Below are 16,231 nucleotides of genomic sequence, written 5' to 3'. Positions count from 1 at the left end.
AAATTTTTCAAGTAATCTGTCCCCAACATGGGGCTCAAAGTCAACCCCAAGATGAAGAGTTGCATGGTCTACCAACTGTGCCAGCCAGGCATGCACTAATTTTTAAAAGTAAAGTTGCTGATTTACAATTTGTATTACTGTTGCATATTGAGTAATGTGTACACTTTGAATAATTGCTGCATTAGAATTAAATTTGTTATGAAGTTGATTTAGCAGTACTTCTCTCCTTATTTCGGCTTTGTTTTTATCTACTGGCTAAAGAAAAGTGCCTTATAGTTATCCCTGAATACCAATGTTTAAGAAACATTGACTGAATTAGATTATCTTGTGTCTTAGCTATAGAAAAAGGTTTTGGGATTAAAGTGCCATTGCCACTGCAACAATAAAGTTTTCTTCTCTGAGCTGGGATATTTTATTTCATTCAAATTTTCTCTTGAAAATATGTAAAATAAATGAATAGAATTCTAAAAAATGAACCTTAGGTAAAACAGAAACTAATGACATTCTCATAGGAAAACCCTAAAAACTGGGTAGTCTAACATGATTGATATTTTTCTGAGTTAACTTTTTAAAATGATTATATTTTTATTTCAAAAATAATGTGTGTAGTATGGAGTCTACAAAATACAGTTAAGAGCAAATAAGAAAGTTAAATCATGAGCTGATTTTAAAAATTATTGGTGTATTTGAATTTATGAGTAATATGGATATATCTGTAGTTAAAACTAGTTTTTAAGTTAGGGCGCCTGGGTGGCTCAGTTGGTTAAGCATCTGACTTTGGCTCAGGTTGTGATCTCACAGTTTGTGGGTTTGAGCCTCGTTGTGCTCTGTAGTGACAGCTCAGCCTAGAGCCTGCTTCAGATTCTGTGTCTTCCTCTGTGCCCACCTCCTCCACCTGTGCTCTTGCTCTCTCTCAAAAATAAATAGGCTTAAAAAAATAGTTTTAAGTCATTTGTGCATGCTGGTAAGAGGGTAGACTTTATCCTTAATTATTGTTTCTGCAATTTCTTAGTATTTTTTATCCCAGAAAAAGAACTTTGGCTGTAGTCACAGAGGAGCAGATTTGAATCTTGAAAATTATGCGTTGCACCTACCTATATGCTTGCTGTGACTTGGTTCTGTCTACCTAAATATTTGAAGCCACAAAATTTCCCTGTATCTCTTATGCCACCTACTTTGGTTTCATAATAGGCACCCCTTACATAACTTTTAGTGTTCCCCAAAGGAATTATTCTACAAAATAGTTTCCAATGTATCAGGACTCTACTTTTCTCCTGGTATGCATATGATCAAATTGAATAAGTACTAATTCCTAGTGCACAGTATAAATAATCCATCCTTTAAGGTACTTTGTACTCTGCTAAAATTAAGATTAAAACATAATGTATATATTTTGCACTAAGCCAGAAGCAATCTATATTTAAGGATTTGTGTTTTGTGCGCTGTTCCAAGAGGGTCTGATAATCCCTGTGATTAGAGAAACATAAGATTTATGTTTGCTGTGGAGAAACATGATCATCTCGGTTACTATGAATCATTCTGGAAACATCCCATCTCTGTTTCCCAATTACTCAGATCATTAGATCAAATTTAGTTCAGTTCAACAAACATGAAGCACCTTTTAATGTCTCAAAAAGTCTACAGTGATACAGGGAACACAAGCATATAAACAATTACAATGCAATGTGGTAAGTACAGTGATAGAAGATTTGAAGAGGGAATGATTACCTTTGGAGTTGGATGGGCTTCAAGAAGGCCTTACAGAAGAAGTAGTGTTTGAGCTGGGTCATGAAGGATGATAGAGTTAACCAGGACTCTATGAGAGGATGGCCCTGGAGAAAGAAAAACTGTGCAAAGGCCCTGCAAATAGTTCATTACCGCCGATTAGTGTGAGGCACTGTGATGAGAGAAGTGCAGGACAGGGAAGTATGAGCCAGATCATTGAGGGTCATGGGATACTGTGCTAATGAACATGAAACCTGTGCCTGATGAGGAGCCAGTGCAGGGTTTTAAGCAGAGGAGTGTCATGATCTTTCTGAAACACAAGTCTGATCATTTTATGAACATGCTGAGAATGTATGGGAAGGTGAGGAAATTGGAGGCAGCTAGGAGGGCTGAATTAAGGCATTGGCAAGTGCACTTGGGATGGGTGTATTTAAGAGGCATGTGGGAAAATTAACAGGACTTGATTGATTTCAGAATTAAATGGAAGGGTACAAGGCATTAACCATTATTTGGAAAATGTTAGCTATATTTTTTAGTACTGTTGACATTTCAAATCATTTAAACATCAGATTGGTTCAGAAGAGACTTAATAGGAAATTTGTAAATGTGGAAAGAAAAAATATTCACCTTTTTAATGAAAGTAGCATTTTGAAATAAATCATTGGCTAAAAAGTCATAGGTCTGCTACTTGAATTTAGATGTACAAGCCTGATTTGCAGTAATTTTCATATAACAATGGTTTCAGTAGATAAGAAAAAATTAAAACTACTATAACATCTTTGAAATGGAATATATCCTATAGTTTTTAGAAATCATGGTTATATTTTCATGGTTTTATAGAATGGAATATATCCTATAGTTTTAGAAATCATGGTTGTATTCTATGCTTGAACTTTCATTGTAAAACTCTTATTTGATCACATATAAGCCATGGCTGAATTCCTGAGTTAAAAATTTTAGAATTTAGTAATATTCATATCATCTGCTCATTAGAGAAAGCCTGTCCCACTCTGCTGGTGATAGAAAATGGAATTTTCAGATCATTTGCAAGATCACTTTCCATTAAGGAAGATTTTTAATCCTTACTCGTAAGTAAAAGCTATTTATAAACATGCCTTAACTCCTTTCACAAAATACTTTCTAGAGTCAAAGATTCCTCTTTTTTAGCACCTTATAATAAACATTATTTAACCATATTGATTTTTAATACTGCTTTTATAGTAAATAAGTTCACTTTTGTGAAAGGCCTTATATTCATCAGGAAACATGTATTGAGTGTCTATTTGTAGAACACTATTCTGGCCATCCTGAGAAATAAACTTCTCAAGGGCACTTTTATAATCCAGTTGGCGAGACAAAATAGGCTTGTGAACTAGTAAGTATTCAGTGATACGCAATTGAATAAGCATCGAGGGAATGCAGGAAAAAAGAATCTAAAGAAAAAAGGTTTTGTAGAAGTGAGTGTTAAATAGCATTTGGAGAAAAATGTTTTTTAAAAAGCCATTTTCCTTTCAAATACAGGATTGTTATTTGAAATGAGGTTCCAACAGGCTCTTTCTTCACTGAATATCTCTTTAAAATTAAGAACAAAAGGGCCTGTTTGTCACCACTTCCATTAAATCCTTTTAAAGAAGGACTAAGGCCAAAGTAGAGACTTTACTTGTGAGCTCTGTGTTCCATGTGGGTAATTGCCATGGAACCTTAAGTTTCTATAGGGGTTCTTAACCTCTTCTTGTACCATCGATCCCTTTCTATGAATCCCTTCGTAGAATAATGTTTGAAAATTTATATTGTATGGAAACCAATTTGAGAATAAATTTCATATTAAAAAAAAAACACTGAGGGGCGCCTGGGTGGCGCAGTCGGTTAAGCGTCTGACTTCAGCCAGGTCACGATCTCGCGGTCCGTGAGTTCGAGCCCCGCGTCAGGCTCTGGGCTGATGGCTCAGAGCCTGGAGCCTGTTTCCGATTCTGTGTCTCCCTCTCTCTCTGCCCCTCCCCCGTTCATGCTCTGTCTCTCTCTGTCCCAGAAATAAATAAAAAAACGTTGAAAAAAATATTTAAAAAAAAAACAAAAAACAAAACACTGAATAAATGTGTAAAAATAAATAAAAAATAAAATTTATATATATATGGGGTGCCTGGTGGCTCAGTTGGTTACGCATCTGACTTCGGCTCAGGTCGTGATCTCAAAGATCGTGAGTTTGAGCCCGGCATCAAGCTCTGTGCTGACAGCTCAGAGCCTGGAGCCTACTTTGGGTTCTGTGTCTCCCTCTCTCTCTGCCCTTCCCCCGCTCGTGCTCTGTATGTCTCTCTCAAAAATAAACGTTAAAAAATTTATATATATGTATTTTTAAAATATATATAAAATATATCAATAAAAAATGATGCCTTAATGTATATGCTTCTTTATTAACACATTATGTAACAGTGTCTAGTGGCAGTATAATAACTACCATAATATGTAGTGATGAATGTAAATGATTATTTGAGATCTGTAATAACATAACATGACTTGAATGTGTGATTTCTATTGGTGATGAACCCATAAGTACTACTGATAGTATAGTGGTTTATGGTCTATATTCATAATTTTTTTGGTCTAAATTCATAATTTAAGGAGGTATAATAGATTTCAAGTAGTGGTTGGTTAAAATAAAGATGTAATTTTTCGTGGGCCCTGAATTCTTTCCATGGATTTCTTGGGCATCCAAAGACCCCAGGTTAAGACACCTTATGATAAGGGCATGGCTGGCTCAGTTGGTAGAGCATGTACCTCTTGATCTCAGGGTTGTGAATTCAAGTCCCTGTTGGGTATGAAATCTACTTTAAAAAAAAAAAAAAAGAAGAAGAAGAAGAAAAGAAACCCCATGGTTCAGCAATTACCTGAGAGCCCCAGAAAGTAAAAGACTAAATGGATAGGGCTCACAGCCATTTGAAAGAAACTTTTTATTTTGTTTCATATATTAGAATTCATATAAGATTTTATTTGGAATAAAAATGGTTTCTGGGGGTAAATAATATTTAATTTTTGAAAAAAATTATAAATGAAAAATTGGTTCTCTGTTTATCTTGCTTTTTAAACTTAAACTGATTGATTTTCTAAATCTTCTAAGCACATTAGTATACCATCAAGTTTATAACCCTGGAAACAGAGATTTAGAAGTCAACAGTATATAGTCGAAACCATGGAACATCAGTAAGATTGTCCTGCAATAATCTGTGTGAATGTAACATGAGAAGAGAAATAGGCCAAGGAGTAGGCAAAAGAGAAGTTTGGAAAGACAGAAGGTGTTGTCAGCAAGGTGAGATAACACAACTTTGTAATGTTACAGAAGCAAAGGGTGGAAAGTGCTGGAGATGTCATTTATCATATCATGAAGACAAAAAAGAATCCACCACACTTGGCCATAAGGTCAGTGACATTTCCTGTGGCATTTTTAGCAGCATGGGGAGGGCTGATGGCAGTTTGAAATGGCTTGAAGACCGAATGAAGTGATGAAGTGGAAACAGTGTGATATAGACCAGTGCTTTTCAAATGTCTCTGGTGAAGCACAGTATCTGTAATTTCCACTCTGTATGGACTGACTACAGTCTTGCTATGTGTGACTATGTCACTTGCACCAGGTACAAGATACCCTGAGAGTTGGATGACACAAACTGATTTATACTCTTCAACAAGACAAGTTTACTGATGACAGGCTTGGATGTCATGGCCATGTCAAATTGCCACAAAAGTTCTAAAAGTTTGTTCTTAATTCTGTATGTTAACAGAGGAATAGATTTTTCTTTCAAGAAACTTATCTGTCAAGGAAGAGAGAGACTAGTTAGTATTCTGTGGGGCGTTACAGGGTTGGTAGAAGGTTTCTGCCAATATTATTTCTTCCAACTTTCTCCTCTGAATATTTCCTGATATTCTCCATGCTTCACATTCTTCTAAAATAGTTCCTGGTATATAGAAGCATTTAAATTAAAGGGTTGTTGGGCACCTCAGTGGCTCAGTAGGTTAAGAATCTGACTTCGGCTCAGGTCATGATCTCACAGTTTGTGAGTTTGAGCCCCGCGTCGGGCTCTGTGCTGACAGCTCAGAGCCTGGAGCCTGCTTCGGATACTGTGTGTCTCTCTCTCTGCCCCTCCCCTGCTTGCACTCTGTCCTCTGTCTCTCTCATCTCTCAAAAATAAACATTTAAGAAAAGTTTTTTAATAAATAAAAGGTTGTTGAACAAATGAATGATCTTTCATTTGAACTGTGGAGGATCTAAGCTGTCCTAGGCTTCCACATTTTATAGTAGTATATCCTGCCTCATTTAATCTCTGGATATTTATTTTGCCTGTAGTCAGGGAGTTATCAGGGAGGCTCAGAATCTTCACAGTCTTTGCGTTAAAGCCTTACCTTGTTATGAAAAATGACATCACTGACGTTTACTTAACGTCCTTTTTGCTTTGCCTTCCCTTCCCTCTTTAAAGGGCATACATTAATAGAAGATGACAGGTTTGGGACCATACCATGGCCACAGAATAAAGATAATTAAATTGACCTGCACAGAGGTCAAAACTTAAGATAATATTTTATGTAAAAGAACTCTAATCTTTTATGAATCTCTTCACTTTCCTCTTTCTCTAACTGGACTGATTTTCAAATATTCCTCCTATTTTTTCATCTAAAGTGTCACCTCTAGTCCCCACAGTGGAACTCAAATCTGTGCCTGGAAAAACGAGATCTCTAATACAAAACATGGGCAATATGAATGGGAGCCAAAGAAAAGCAGACAATTTCAGTCACTCATGCAGCAGACATTTACTAAATGCATAGTATGTGCTAAACACAGCACTGAGTGCCAGGTATGAAATTGCCATCCAGGAAGGTGTAAACTCAGGTCCAGTTAGGTGTAGCAGGCTAGACTTATTTATTTACTTATTTAGGTATTTATTTATTTATTTTGACTTCTTTTAAATATTCAGCCAGACTGGTTACCTACAGTAGCTGGAAGGTTTTTCACACTTGTATTGTACCACTTAAATGCAGCTCTGGTACATTCTACACTAGATTGTTAACCTTCATCGGGCATTGTTTTACAAATTTAAGGAAGAAGCAGGACAGTCCCAGCTGGGTACATGTGTATGGTTTGGAGAATGGGGTAAAGAGGGAAGTGATTAAATGGGAACTTTCAGTACTTTTTGGAAATACATGGTACCTGAATTTATAGCTTAATCAATAAGGGTTATTAGGACTTTTCGCCCAATTCTGGGATGAGGAGTACCTTAACTCTTTAGTTGTAAATCTTATTCTCCCCATCTGGACCTTAGTATGAAGTACACAATCTGTAAGATAATATATTGCCAGTATTAGAGCCAGTGACTGTTGAAGTGTGTGGCTTACATGTATTTGCTCATTCTTCCCTTCATTTGCTCACTCATTCAAAAACAATTTAGCAAATCCATTCTATGTTTAGCATCCTTAAATGCCCTAAAGGAGCTGGGCTGACAAGAGAAGAAAAATACCCCTAACCCAAGGTGGGAAGTGTTCAGTGCTGGACTTAGATAATACATGCTTAATTCCATTAACCTGGCTGTGAAAATAGCCTAGGGCCATTCAGGTATACCACATGAATAGATGGAAAGTCAGTTTGTTTTGCTAACAGTGACAAATTGTCATCTTATTGATCCACTTCATGTCAGATGATTAAGCTAGAGCAGTTTGGGGAACATTAAATAAATAATATCATTTTGGCATAAAAAGCTGTGTCAAAATTAGACATGTGGTTTTATTTAGCACATTAATTTCTCACATGCAGATACATAATTCTTTTTTTACATGATTGATTGATTTAGAGAGAGTGTGAGCAGGGTGTGGGCAGAGAAAGAGAGGGAGAGAGAGAATCCCAAGCAGGCTCCATGCTCAGCTCAGAGCCCAACGCAGGTTTGATCTCAAGACTGTGAGATCAACCTGAGTCAAAATCGAGTCAGACGCATAGCCCACTGAGCCACCCAGGCACCCCTGCAATTACATAATTCTTAAAGCACCTTCTATAAATGCATATTGTACCACAAAAAATACATCTACTCTGGCAAGCAAAATGACATGGTGGAAGAGCCTGGCTTTTACAGTCATATATTATCAAAATGCCTTCTTCTATTTTCTGTTATGTTCATGACCTTGGGCAAAGTATTAACTTTTGTGGGCCTCAGAGTCCTCATCTGAAAAATGGGAATAATACCAAACTCTAGAGTTATTGGATAATCCATCATCATCATAATAGCTAACATTGAGAATTTACTAGGGGCACTTCACATAGATTATCTCATAGATTATTCCTCCAAACAAAGCTAGTAGTGGTGTTATTACTCCTCTATTTGCAGCTTAGAAGTGGTAGCCTAGGGGCGCCTGGGTGGCTCAGTTGGTTAAGCATCCGACTTTGGCTCAGGTCATGATCTCACAGTCCGTGAGTTCGAGCCCCACGTCAGGCTCTGTGCTGACAGCTCAGAACCTGGAGCCTGCTTCAGATTCTGTGTCTCCCTCTCCCTGACCTTCGCCTGTTCATGCTGTCTCTGTCTCAAAAATAAATAAACATTAAAAAAAAAATTAAGGGGCGCCTGGGTGGTGCAGTGGGTTAAGCGTCCGACTTCAGCCAGGTCACGATCTCGCGGTCTGTGAGTTCGAGCCCCGCGTCGGGCTCTGGGCTGATGGCTCAGAGCCTGGAGCCTGTTTCCGATTCTGTGTCTCCCTCTCTCTCTGCCCCTCCCCCTTTCATGCTCTGTCTCTCTCTGTCCCAAAAATAAATAAACGTTGAAAAAAAAAATTAAAAAAAAAAATTAAAAAAAAAAAAAAAGAAGTGGTAGCCTAGAGGTTAAATAACTTGCCCAAATTTACATGACAAAGAAAGTGGTAGAGACAGGATCCAAACCCAGGTAGTCTGGATTTGTCATTCTTGTTTTTAAACAGCTTTAATTGAGATATAATCCATATGCCATACAGTAAAGTGTACAGTTCAGTGGGTTTTTAAATTTTTTTTTTAATGTTTATTTATCTTCGAGAGATAGAGTACAAGTGGGAGAGAGGTAGAGAGAGAGGGGGACACAGAATACGAAGCAGGCTCCAGGCTCTGAGCTGTCAGCACAGAGCCCGATGCAGGGTTCGAACTCACAAACCGTGAGATCATGACCTGAGCTGAATTCTGACACTTAATGGACTGAGCCACCCAGGTGTCAGTGGTTTTTAGTATATTCACAGTTATGTAACTATCACCACAATCTAATTTTAGAACATTCTTATTCCCCAGCCCCTACCAAAGAAACCCCATACCCATTAATAATCACTTCACCTCAACTTCCTATTCACAGCCCTGGGCAGCCACTAATCTACTCTCTGTTTCTACTGATTTGCCTATTCTGACATTTGATATAAATAGAATCATAAAATATGTGTTTTTTCTGTGATTGGTTTCTTTTACTTAGCATGGTTCTTTCAAAGTTTATCTGTGTCATTGCATATATCAGAACTCCATTCCTTTTTTACTGCCAAATAAAATAATACATTGTATGGATAGATGACTTTTGTTTATCTCTCCATCAGTTGATGGGCTTTGGGGTTTCCACTTTTTGGACATCATGAATAATGAATAGGGCTATGAACATTTGTCTACAAGTTTTCTTGTGTACAGATGTAAATTTTCACTTTTTCTTGATTATATATCTAGTAGTTATATGCTAGGTCATATGATAACTACATTAACTATTTGAGGAATTTTTCTTTAATTGCAAAAAATTACAAAATTGATATTCATACAGACTACATGTATACCCTCCATTTGGATTCTGTAATTGTTAACATTTTGCCAGTTTTATATCCCTGCTTCCCCCCTACCCCCCCCCACACACATACATCTCTCTCTCTCTTTCTCTCCCTCTCTCTCTCTCTCTCTCTTTCTGATTTCAGTTTTTAGAGCCAGACCTCTTAACTACTACTTTGTATTATCCCCAATTAAATGATTGAACATAGGTGAAATAGTTTAATGCCTGGCCAATAATAGCTACTCAGTAAATATAAATTCCCTCCTTTCCTCTTTTCCCCAATACTTAGAAATGTTTTGTAGGATCTGGGCTGCAAGCTCTACATTGAGATAAGAGAAGTGAGATCTAGGGGCACCTGGGTGGCTCAGTCAATTAAGCCTTGGACTTCGGCTCAGGTCATGATCTCACAGCTCATGAGTTCAAGCCCCGCATAGGGCTCTGTGCTGACAGCTCAGAGCCTGGAGTCTGCTTTAGATTCTGTGTCTCCCTCTCTCTCTGACCCTCCCCCACTGTGCTCTGTCTCTGTCTCTATGTCTGTCTCTCTCAAAAATAAACATTAAAAATTTTTTTTAAAGAAAAGGTATTTTCTCTCTCTCCCTCTGCCCTTCTCCCCCACTCATGCTCTCTTGTTCTCTAAAAATAATAAATCTTTCAAAAAAAAAGAGAGAAGTGAGATCTAAAAGACTCATGGACCTTACTTTCTACAGTATTCCTGGACCAAGGTCAGTGGAAATAGGTAGGTAGTCACCCAAACTGTGGCAATCTAGCTGTCCAATTTCTGGTTGATTTTATTAGGATGATAATTAGAAAAAGCAAGATAATTCTACAAATAGTTACATTAACTTTCATATCTCCACATTTCCTGTGTGGACATGAGGAAGGAGCTGTGAAAGAAAGCTGACTGAAGCTGAAGTTTTACCAAGAATGCTAACAGAAAGGGTCTGTTTTTTCCTGGACATTGACATAGAACAGGTAAAAAGTAGGGCAGCACATGACCTACTTATTATTGATTTGTTTAGAAGAATCATAACATTGGATCCTTGGGGGTTCCAGAACAATCCTCACTCCAGTGATATCCACCAGCTTTCTAAGAAACTATTGGGCTTACCGGAATTTTTATGAATTCCAGGCCTGCCATTTATAACTTTTAGACATCAGACCCTTAGCAGCCACTACTTATCCAGCTATATTCTTGGAGCAGAGGTTTTCTCCTCACTGCTGAGATAAATCCAGAGATATTATGACTACTCTTGGTCTTGCAGGCACCTAAGTCTGCTTCTTGAGTCCTACTGGGCCTGGACCTGACTATGTATCAAAAAGAGACCATTATTGGGGTACCTGGGAGGCTCAGTCAGTTAAGCATCTGACTTCGTCTTAGGTCATGATCTTGCAGTTCATGGGTTTGAACCCCACATCGGGCTCTTTCCTGACAGCTCAGAGCTTCGGATTCTGTGTCTCCCTCTCTCTCTGCCCCTCCCCTGCTCATGTTCTCTCTCTTTCTCTCTTAAATAAACATTTTAAAAAATGAAAAAAAAGACTATTATCACACCTAAAAAATTGTTTCTTAATATAATCTAATACCTGATATATAGTTGAATTTTCCCAACTATCACCAAAATGTCTTTTTATTTTATTTCTTTTACATTTTATTTATTTTTGAGAGAGAAGACAGAGCGCAAGTGGGGGAGGGGCAGAAAGAGGGAGACACAGAATCCAAAGCAGGCTCCAGGCTCTGAGCTGTCAGCACAGAGACCGACGTGGGGCTTGAACCCACAAACCATGAGATCATGACCTGAGCTGAAGTCAGTTGCTTAACCAACTGAGCCACCCAGGCGCCCCTCCAAAATGTCTTTTTTTTTTTTTAAGTTTTTAAATTTATTGTGTGTGTGAGAGAGAGAGTATGAGCAGGGGAGGGGCAGAGAGAGAAACAGTCCCAAACAGGTTCCAAGTTCATCACAGACGCTGACATGGAGCTCGATCTCACAAACCATGGGATCATGACTTGAGCTGAAATAGTTGGGTGCTTAACTGACTAAGCCACCCAGGAGCCCCCAAAATGTCTTTTTATAGCTTATGTATTTGAACCACTATCCAACAAAGTCCATGTTACATTTGGCTTTTATTCTTCTTAAGCTTCTCATAATCGCGAACAGTCTCCAAGAAACCTTTTTTTTTAATGCCACTGACTTTTTTTTCTTTGTCAGAGAGTTTATTTATTTATTTTTCAATATATGAAGTTTATTGTCAAATTGGTTTCCATACAACACCCAGTGCTCATCCCAAAAGGTGCCCTCCTCAATACCCATCACCCACCCACCCCTCCCTCCCACCCCCCATCAACCCTCAGTTTGTTCTCAGTTTTTAAGAGTCTGTTATGCTTTGGCTCTCTTCCACTCTAACCTCTTTTTTTTTTTTTTCTTCCCCTCCCCCATGGGTTTCTGTTAAGTTTCTCAGGATCCACATAAGAGTGAAACCATATGGTATCTGTCTTTCTCTGTATGGCTTATTTCACTTAGCATCACACTCTCCAGTTCCATCCACGTTGCTACAAAGAGCCATATTTCGTTCTTTCTCATTGCCATGTAGTACTCCATTGTGTATATAAACCACAATTTCTTTATCCATTCATCAGTTGATGGACATTTAGGCTCTTTCCATAATTTGGCTATTGTTGAGAGTGCTGCTATAAACATTGGGGTACAAGTGCCCCTATGCATCAGTACTCCTGTATCCCTTGGGTAAATTCCTAGCAGTGCTATTGCTGGGTCATAGGGTAGGTCTATTTTTAATTTTTTGAAGAACCTCCACACTGTTTTCCAGATGCCACTGACTTCTTGATGAAATTCTGTATGTACTGTAGAACGTCCCACCTTCTGGATTAGTCTGATGGTTTCCTTGTAATGTCATTTCCTTTGTTCCTCTATTCCATGCATTTCCTGTAAGCTGACAGTTAGATCTAAAAGGTTGGTTAGGGACACCTGGGTGGCTCAGGTGGTTAAGCATCTGGCTTTTAATTTTGGCTCAGGTCATGATCTCATGGTTTGTGGGTACCAGCCCCATGTCTGGCTCTGCACTGACAGTATGGAGCCTGCTTGAGATTCTCTCTCTCTCTCTGCACCTCCCCCAATTGTGCATGTACAAATGTTCTGTCTCTCTCTCTCTCTTTCTCTCTCTCAAAATAAATAAATAAACTTGAACCAAAAGTTTGGTTAGGTTCAGACTAAACATTTTTGGTAGGATACTTCCTAGGTGATTCTGTGTCCTTCATACTGTGTCACATCAGGTGCACACAATATCTGGTTTTCCCACTGATAGTGAAGCCATGATTGATCAGTCTGATCCTTTACAAAGTTGTGTTTCCCCTATGACCAGTAAACTAATCTGTAGGATGATACTTTGGTTCTTCTATTAACTGCCACCATGTGACATGCTGAGTCCTGGAAGATTAAAGGGTAAACAAAATAAAAATTGTCTTTGCCTTTCTGGTTTGAATCAGTGGGTTGAAACAAAATATGTTCCCTGATCACAATGGAGTGAAATTAGAAATTAATAATGGCAAGTAATTTAGGAAATGCCTAAATATATGGAAATTAAACTCCTAAATTGAAAATTTTCCATTAAACCAAGATTATAAAAATTATTTCTCTTAATGTTTATTTATTTTAGATACAGAGAGAGCATAAGCTGAGGAGAGGCAAAGAGGGAGGGAGACACAGAATCTGAAGCAGGTTCCAGGCTCTGAGCTGCCAGCACAGAGCCCGATGTGGGACTTGAACTCATGAGTTATAAGATCATGACCTGAGCCGAGGTCAGACATTTAACTGACTGAGCCACCCAGGCGCCCCAAAACTGGTTCTTTACAAAAGAAGAAAAAGATTTCCTAACCCAGCTTCATGATTGTATGACCTCCCACAAACTTGCTTTTTTGCCAGTATTCCTGATTGAGGGAGTGTGCCTCTGGTTCTGCAAGTCAGAAACCAGGGAGCAGTCCTACACCTCCTTCTCCCTCACACTTCCTTAACCAGTCCATCACCAGTTCTCTAAATCTTATCTTCTAAAAGATCTGGAGGATTTGTTTACCTCTTCCTGTGTCCCTGGCCGAGGCTGCTATCATCTCTCAGCAAGATGACAGTTAAGATTCCTCACGGTCTTGCCCCATCTCCTGCATGTCCTCCATGCAAGCAGAGGGACCTTTCTCAACTCAGAGTTCATCCTGTTGACAACCCTTCATTCTCTTCACATTTTAGGATAAAGCTCAAGATCTTCAATGAGGCCTGCAGGGACCAACCCTCACCCTTTTGCTATCTCCCCCACCTCTCTAACTCCTATACCCTCTTGCTTTCTGGGCTACATCTACTCCAACAATGCTGACTGTTCCTCAAGTGCCCTGTGCTGCTTCCTGTTACAGGACCTTTGCATTTACTGTTCCACTGCCTAGAATGCTATTGTCCAGCATCCTTGCTCAGCTAACTCCTACTTTTCATTCAGATCTCAAGCCCATTATTACTTCATTGGACAGATTTCCTGTAATCCCCTAGACTAGGGCAGATCTCTCTTTTGGTACATTCTCTCAGCAACATGTGCCTTTCCTTTTTATCACAGTATGTATTTATAATTTTTTGTGTGTTCGGTGGATTAATGTGGATAAGACTCTTTCACTAGATTGCTAACTCCCTGAAGGACGAGATCATGGCTCTTTTCCTCACCATTGTCTGTCTTACACCTAGCATGGTAGGTAGCACATACTAGGACTTCAATACATATTTGATCATTCATAAGAATAGAACAAAAATGTGGGGTACCTGGGTGGCTCAGTCGGTTGAGCGTCTGACTTCGAATCAGGTCATGATCTCGCGGTTTGTGACTTCGAGCCCCGTGTCGGGCTCTGTGCTGACACCTCAGATCCTGGAGCCTTCTTCGGATTCTGTGTCTCCTCCTCTCTCTGTCTCTCCCTCCCATGCTCATGCACTCTCTCTCTCAATAATAAATAAACATTAAAAAAAATAAAAAAAGAATAAAGAAAAGAATAGAACAAAAATATATGTAGATGTTCACCACACTTTTATTTATGATAGAAGGAAAGGTATCAACATAAAGACTAAATGATAGGAAATTTACATAATGAAATATGGCCATTAAAAATTGTTTCTGAGTAATATTTAATGATATTAGAAAATACTCATTACATCATGTTAGATTAAAAAACATGATGAATGTGGAGTAAGAGTCCTATATATTGATTTTTTTTTAGAAGGAATTATTCAGCGTAGTTTTGTTTCCTGCTTTTTTTTTTTTTTTACTGTTTATTTCTTTTTGATAGAGAGAGTGAGGGGGGGGGGGGATGCAGACAGAGGGGGAGAGAGAGTATCTCAAGCAGGCTCTGAGCTGTCAGAACAGAGCTTGATAAGGAGCTGGAACCCACAAACCGCAAAATCATGACTTGAGCTGAAATCAAGAGTCAGATGCTGAACCAACTGAGCCACCCAGGCGCCCCTTCCTACTTTGCTTTGTTTTTTGTTTTTTGTTTTTTTTCATTTTTTTCCTGCTTTTCATTTAGCATTGTATGAAAATATATACATTGTGTGTATGCTAAAGATATATATGCAGAGAGAAAGGTTGAAGACAATGTTACTGGTGATTTATTTCGGTAGATGGGATCTCAAGGGAATTTATTTCTTCTTCAGACTTTCTGTGTTATCCAAATAGTTTTACAATAAACACATATGTTTTTATAGTTTAGAGGCAGCTGTAATTAGGAATATGGACTCTGGGACACCTGGGTGGCTCAGTGGGTTGAGCATCCAACTCTTGATTTCAGCTCAGATCATGATCTCAGGGTGATGGGATCAAGCCCCATGTCGGGATCTGCACTGAGTGTGGAGCCTGATTAAGATTCTCTCTCTCTCTCTCTCTCTCTCTCTCTCTCTCTCCCCCCATCTCCCTCTCTCCCTCCAATCCCCTCCCTCTCCCTCTTTCTCTCCCTCTCTCTCTCTCTTTCTCTCTTTCTTTCTCTCTCCCCTCTGCTCCTCTCCCCTGCTTGTGCTCTCTCTCATAAAAAAGAGAAGAAGAAGAAGAAGAAGAAGAAGAAGAAGAAGAAGAAGAAGAAGAAGAATATGGACTCTGCTGTTAGCTAGATCTGAATTCCAGTCCCAGCCCCACCTTTGCCACCTAGTAGTTGAGAGGCCTGGGCAAGTTTCCCCTCTGAGGGGCCTTCGTTTCCCCTCAGAAGAATACCTACCCATGAGGTTGTTGCAGGAAGCAAATGGTATAATACTTATAAATCACTTAGTACAATTTCTGCCATATCAATAAATAGCAGCTCTTGTTATAAATTTTGATCTGATAAAAATGTTACTTAAAAAAATAAAGCCTTTCATTGGGAAAGAAAAAATGATAACAAAACCCACATCTAGTTTCAAATAGTTAAAAAAAAATTTTTTTTTAATGTTTATTTCTTTTTGAGACAGAGAGAGACAGAGCATGAACAGGGGAGGGTCAGAGAGAGGGAGACACAGAATCTGAAACAGGCTCCAGGCTCTGAGGTGTCAGCACAGAGCCCGATGCGGGGCTTGAACTCACGCACTCACGGACGGTGAGATCATGACCTGAGCCGAAGTCCGCCACTTAACCGACTGAGCCACCCAGGCGCCCCTAGTTTCAAATAGTTTTAAAAAGAAAGGAATGAACATTGCAAAAGTGAAAGTCTGCTGGACCTG

General features: G+C 38.9%; 1 protein-coding gene across 2 annotated transcripts; it reads left to right on the top strand.

Annotated features, from left to right (window-relative positions):
• The first annotated feature begins 871 nt into the window (after positions 1-871).
• Positions 872-15,844, top strand: LOC121031642 (58 kDa phosphoprotein-like). Of its 2 annotated transcripts, none has more exons than XR_005790815.1 (3): positions 872-2,813; positions 5,060-5,139; positions 15,576-15,844. XR_005790815.1 is itself a non-coding variant. In XM_040476913.1 (3 exons), exons 1-3 carry the CDS (start codon positions 1,967-1,969, stop codon positions 15,643-15,645), a joined length of 270 nt encoding a protein of 89 aa, XP_040332847.1. In that variant the 5' UTR covers positions 872-1,966; the 3' UTR covers positions 15,646-15,844. The 2 variants fall into 2 exon arrangements, 1 of the variants encoding a protein (XP_040332847.1); XM_040476913.1 differs by having other exon boundaries at positions 872-2,086.
• Positions 15,845-16,231: the final 387 nt, after the last annotated feature.

Source organism: Herpailurus yagouaroundi, unplaced genomic scaffold (assembly GCF_014898765.1).
Source record: "Herpailurus yagouaroundi ecotype Mexico unplaced genomic scaffold, PumYag 141, whole genome shotgun sequence".
In the NCBI taxonomy this organism is placed as follows: domain Eukaryota; kingdom Metazoa; phylum Chordata; class Mammalia; order Carnivora; family Felidae; genus Herpailurus; species Herpailurus yagouaroundi.
The sequence above is the reverse complement of the archived record's forward strand: the minus strand, read 5'-3'. Positions and strand labels throughout refer to the sequence as shown.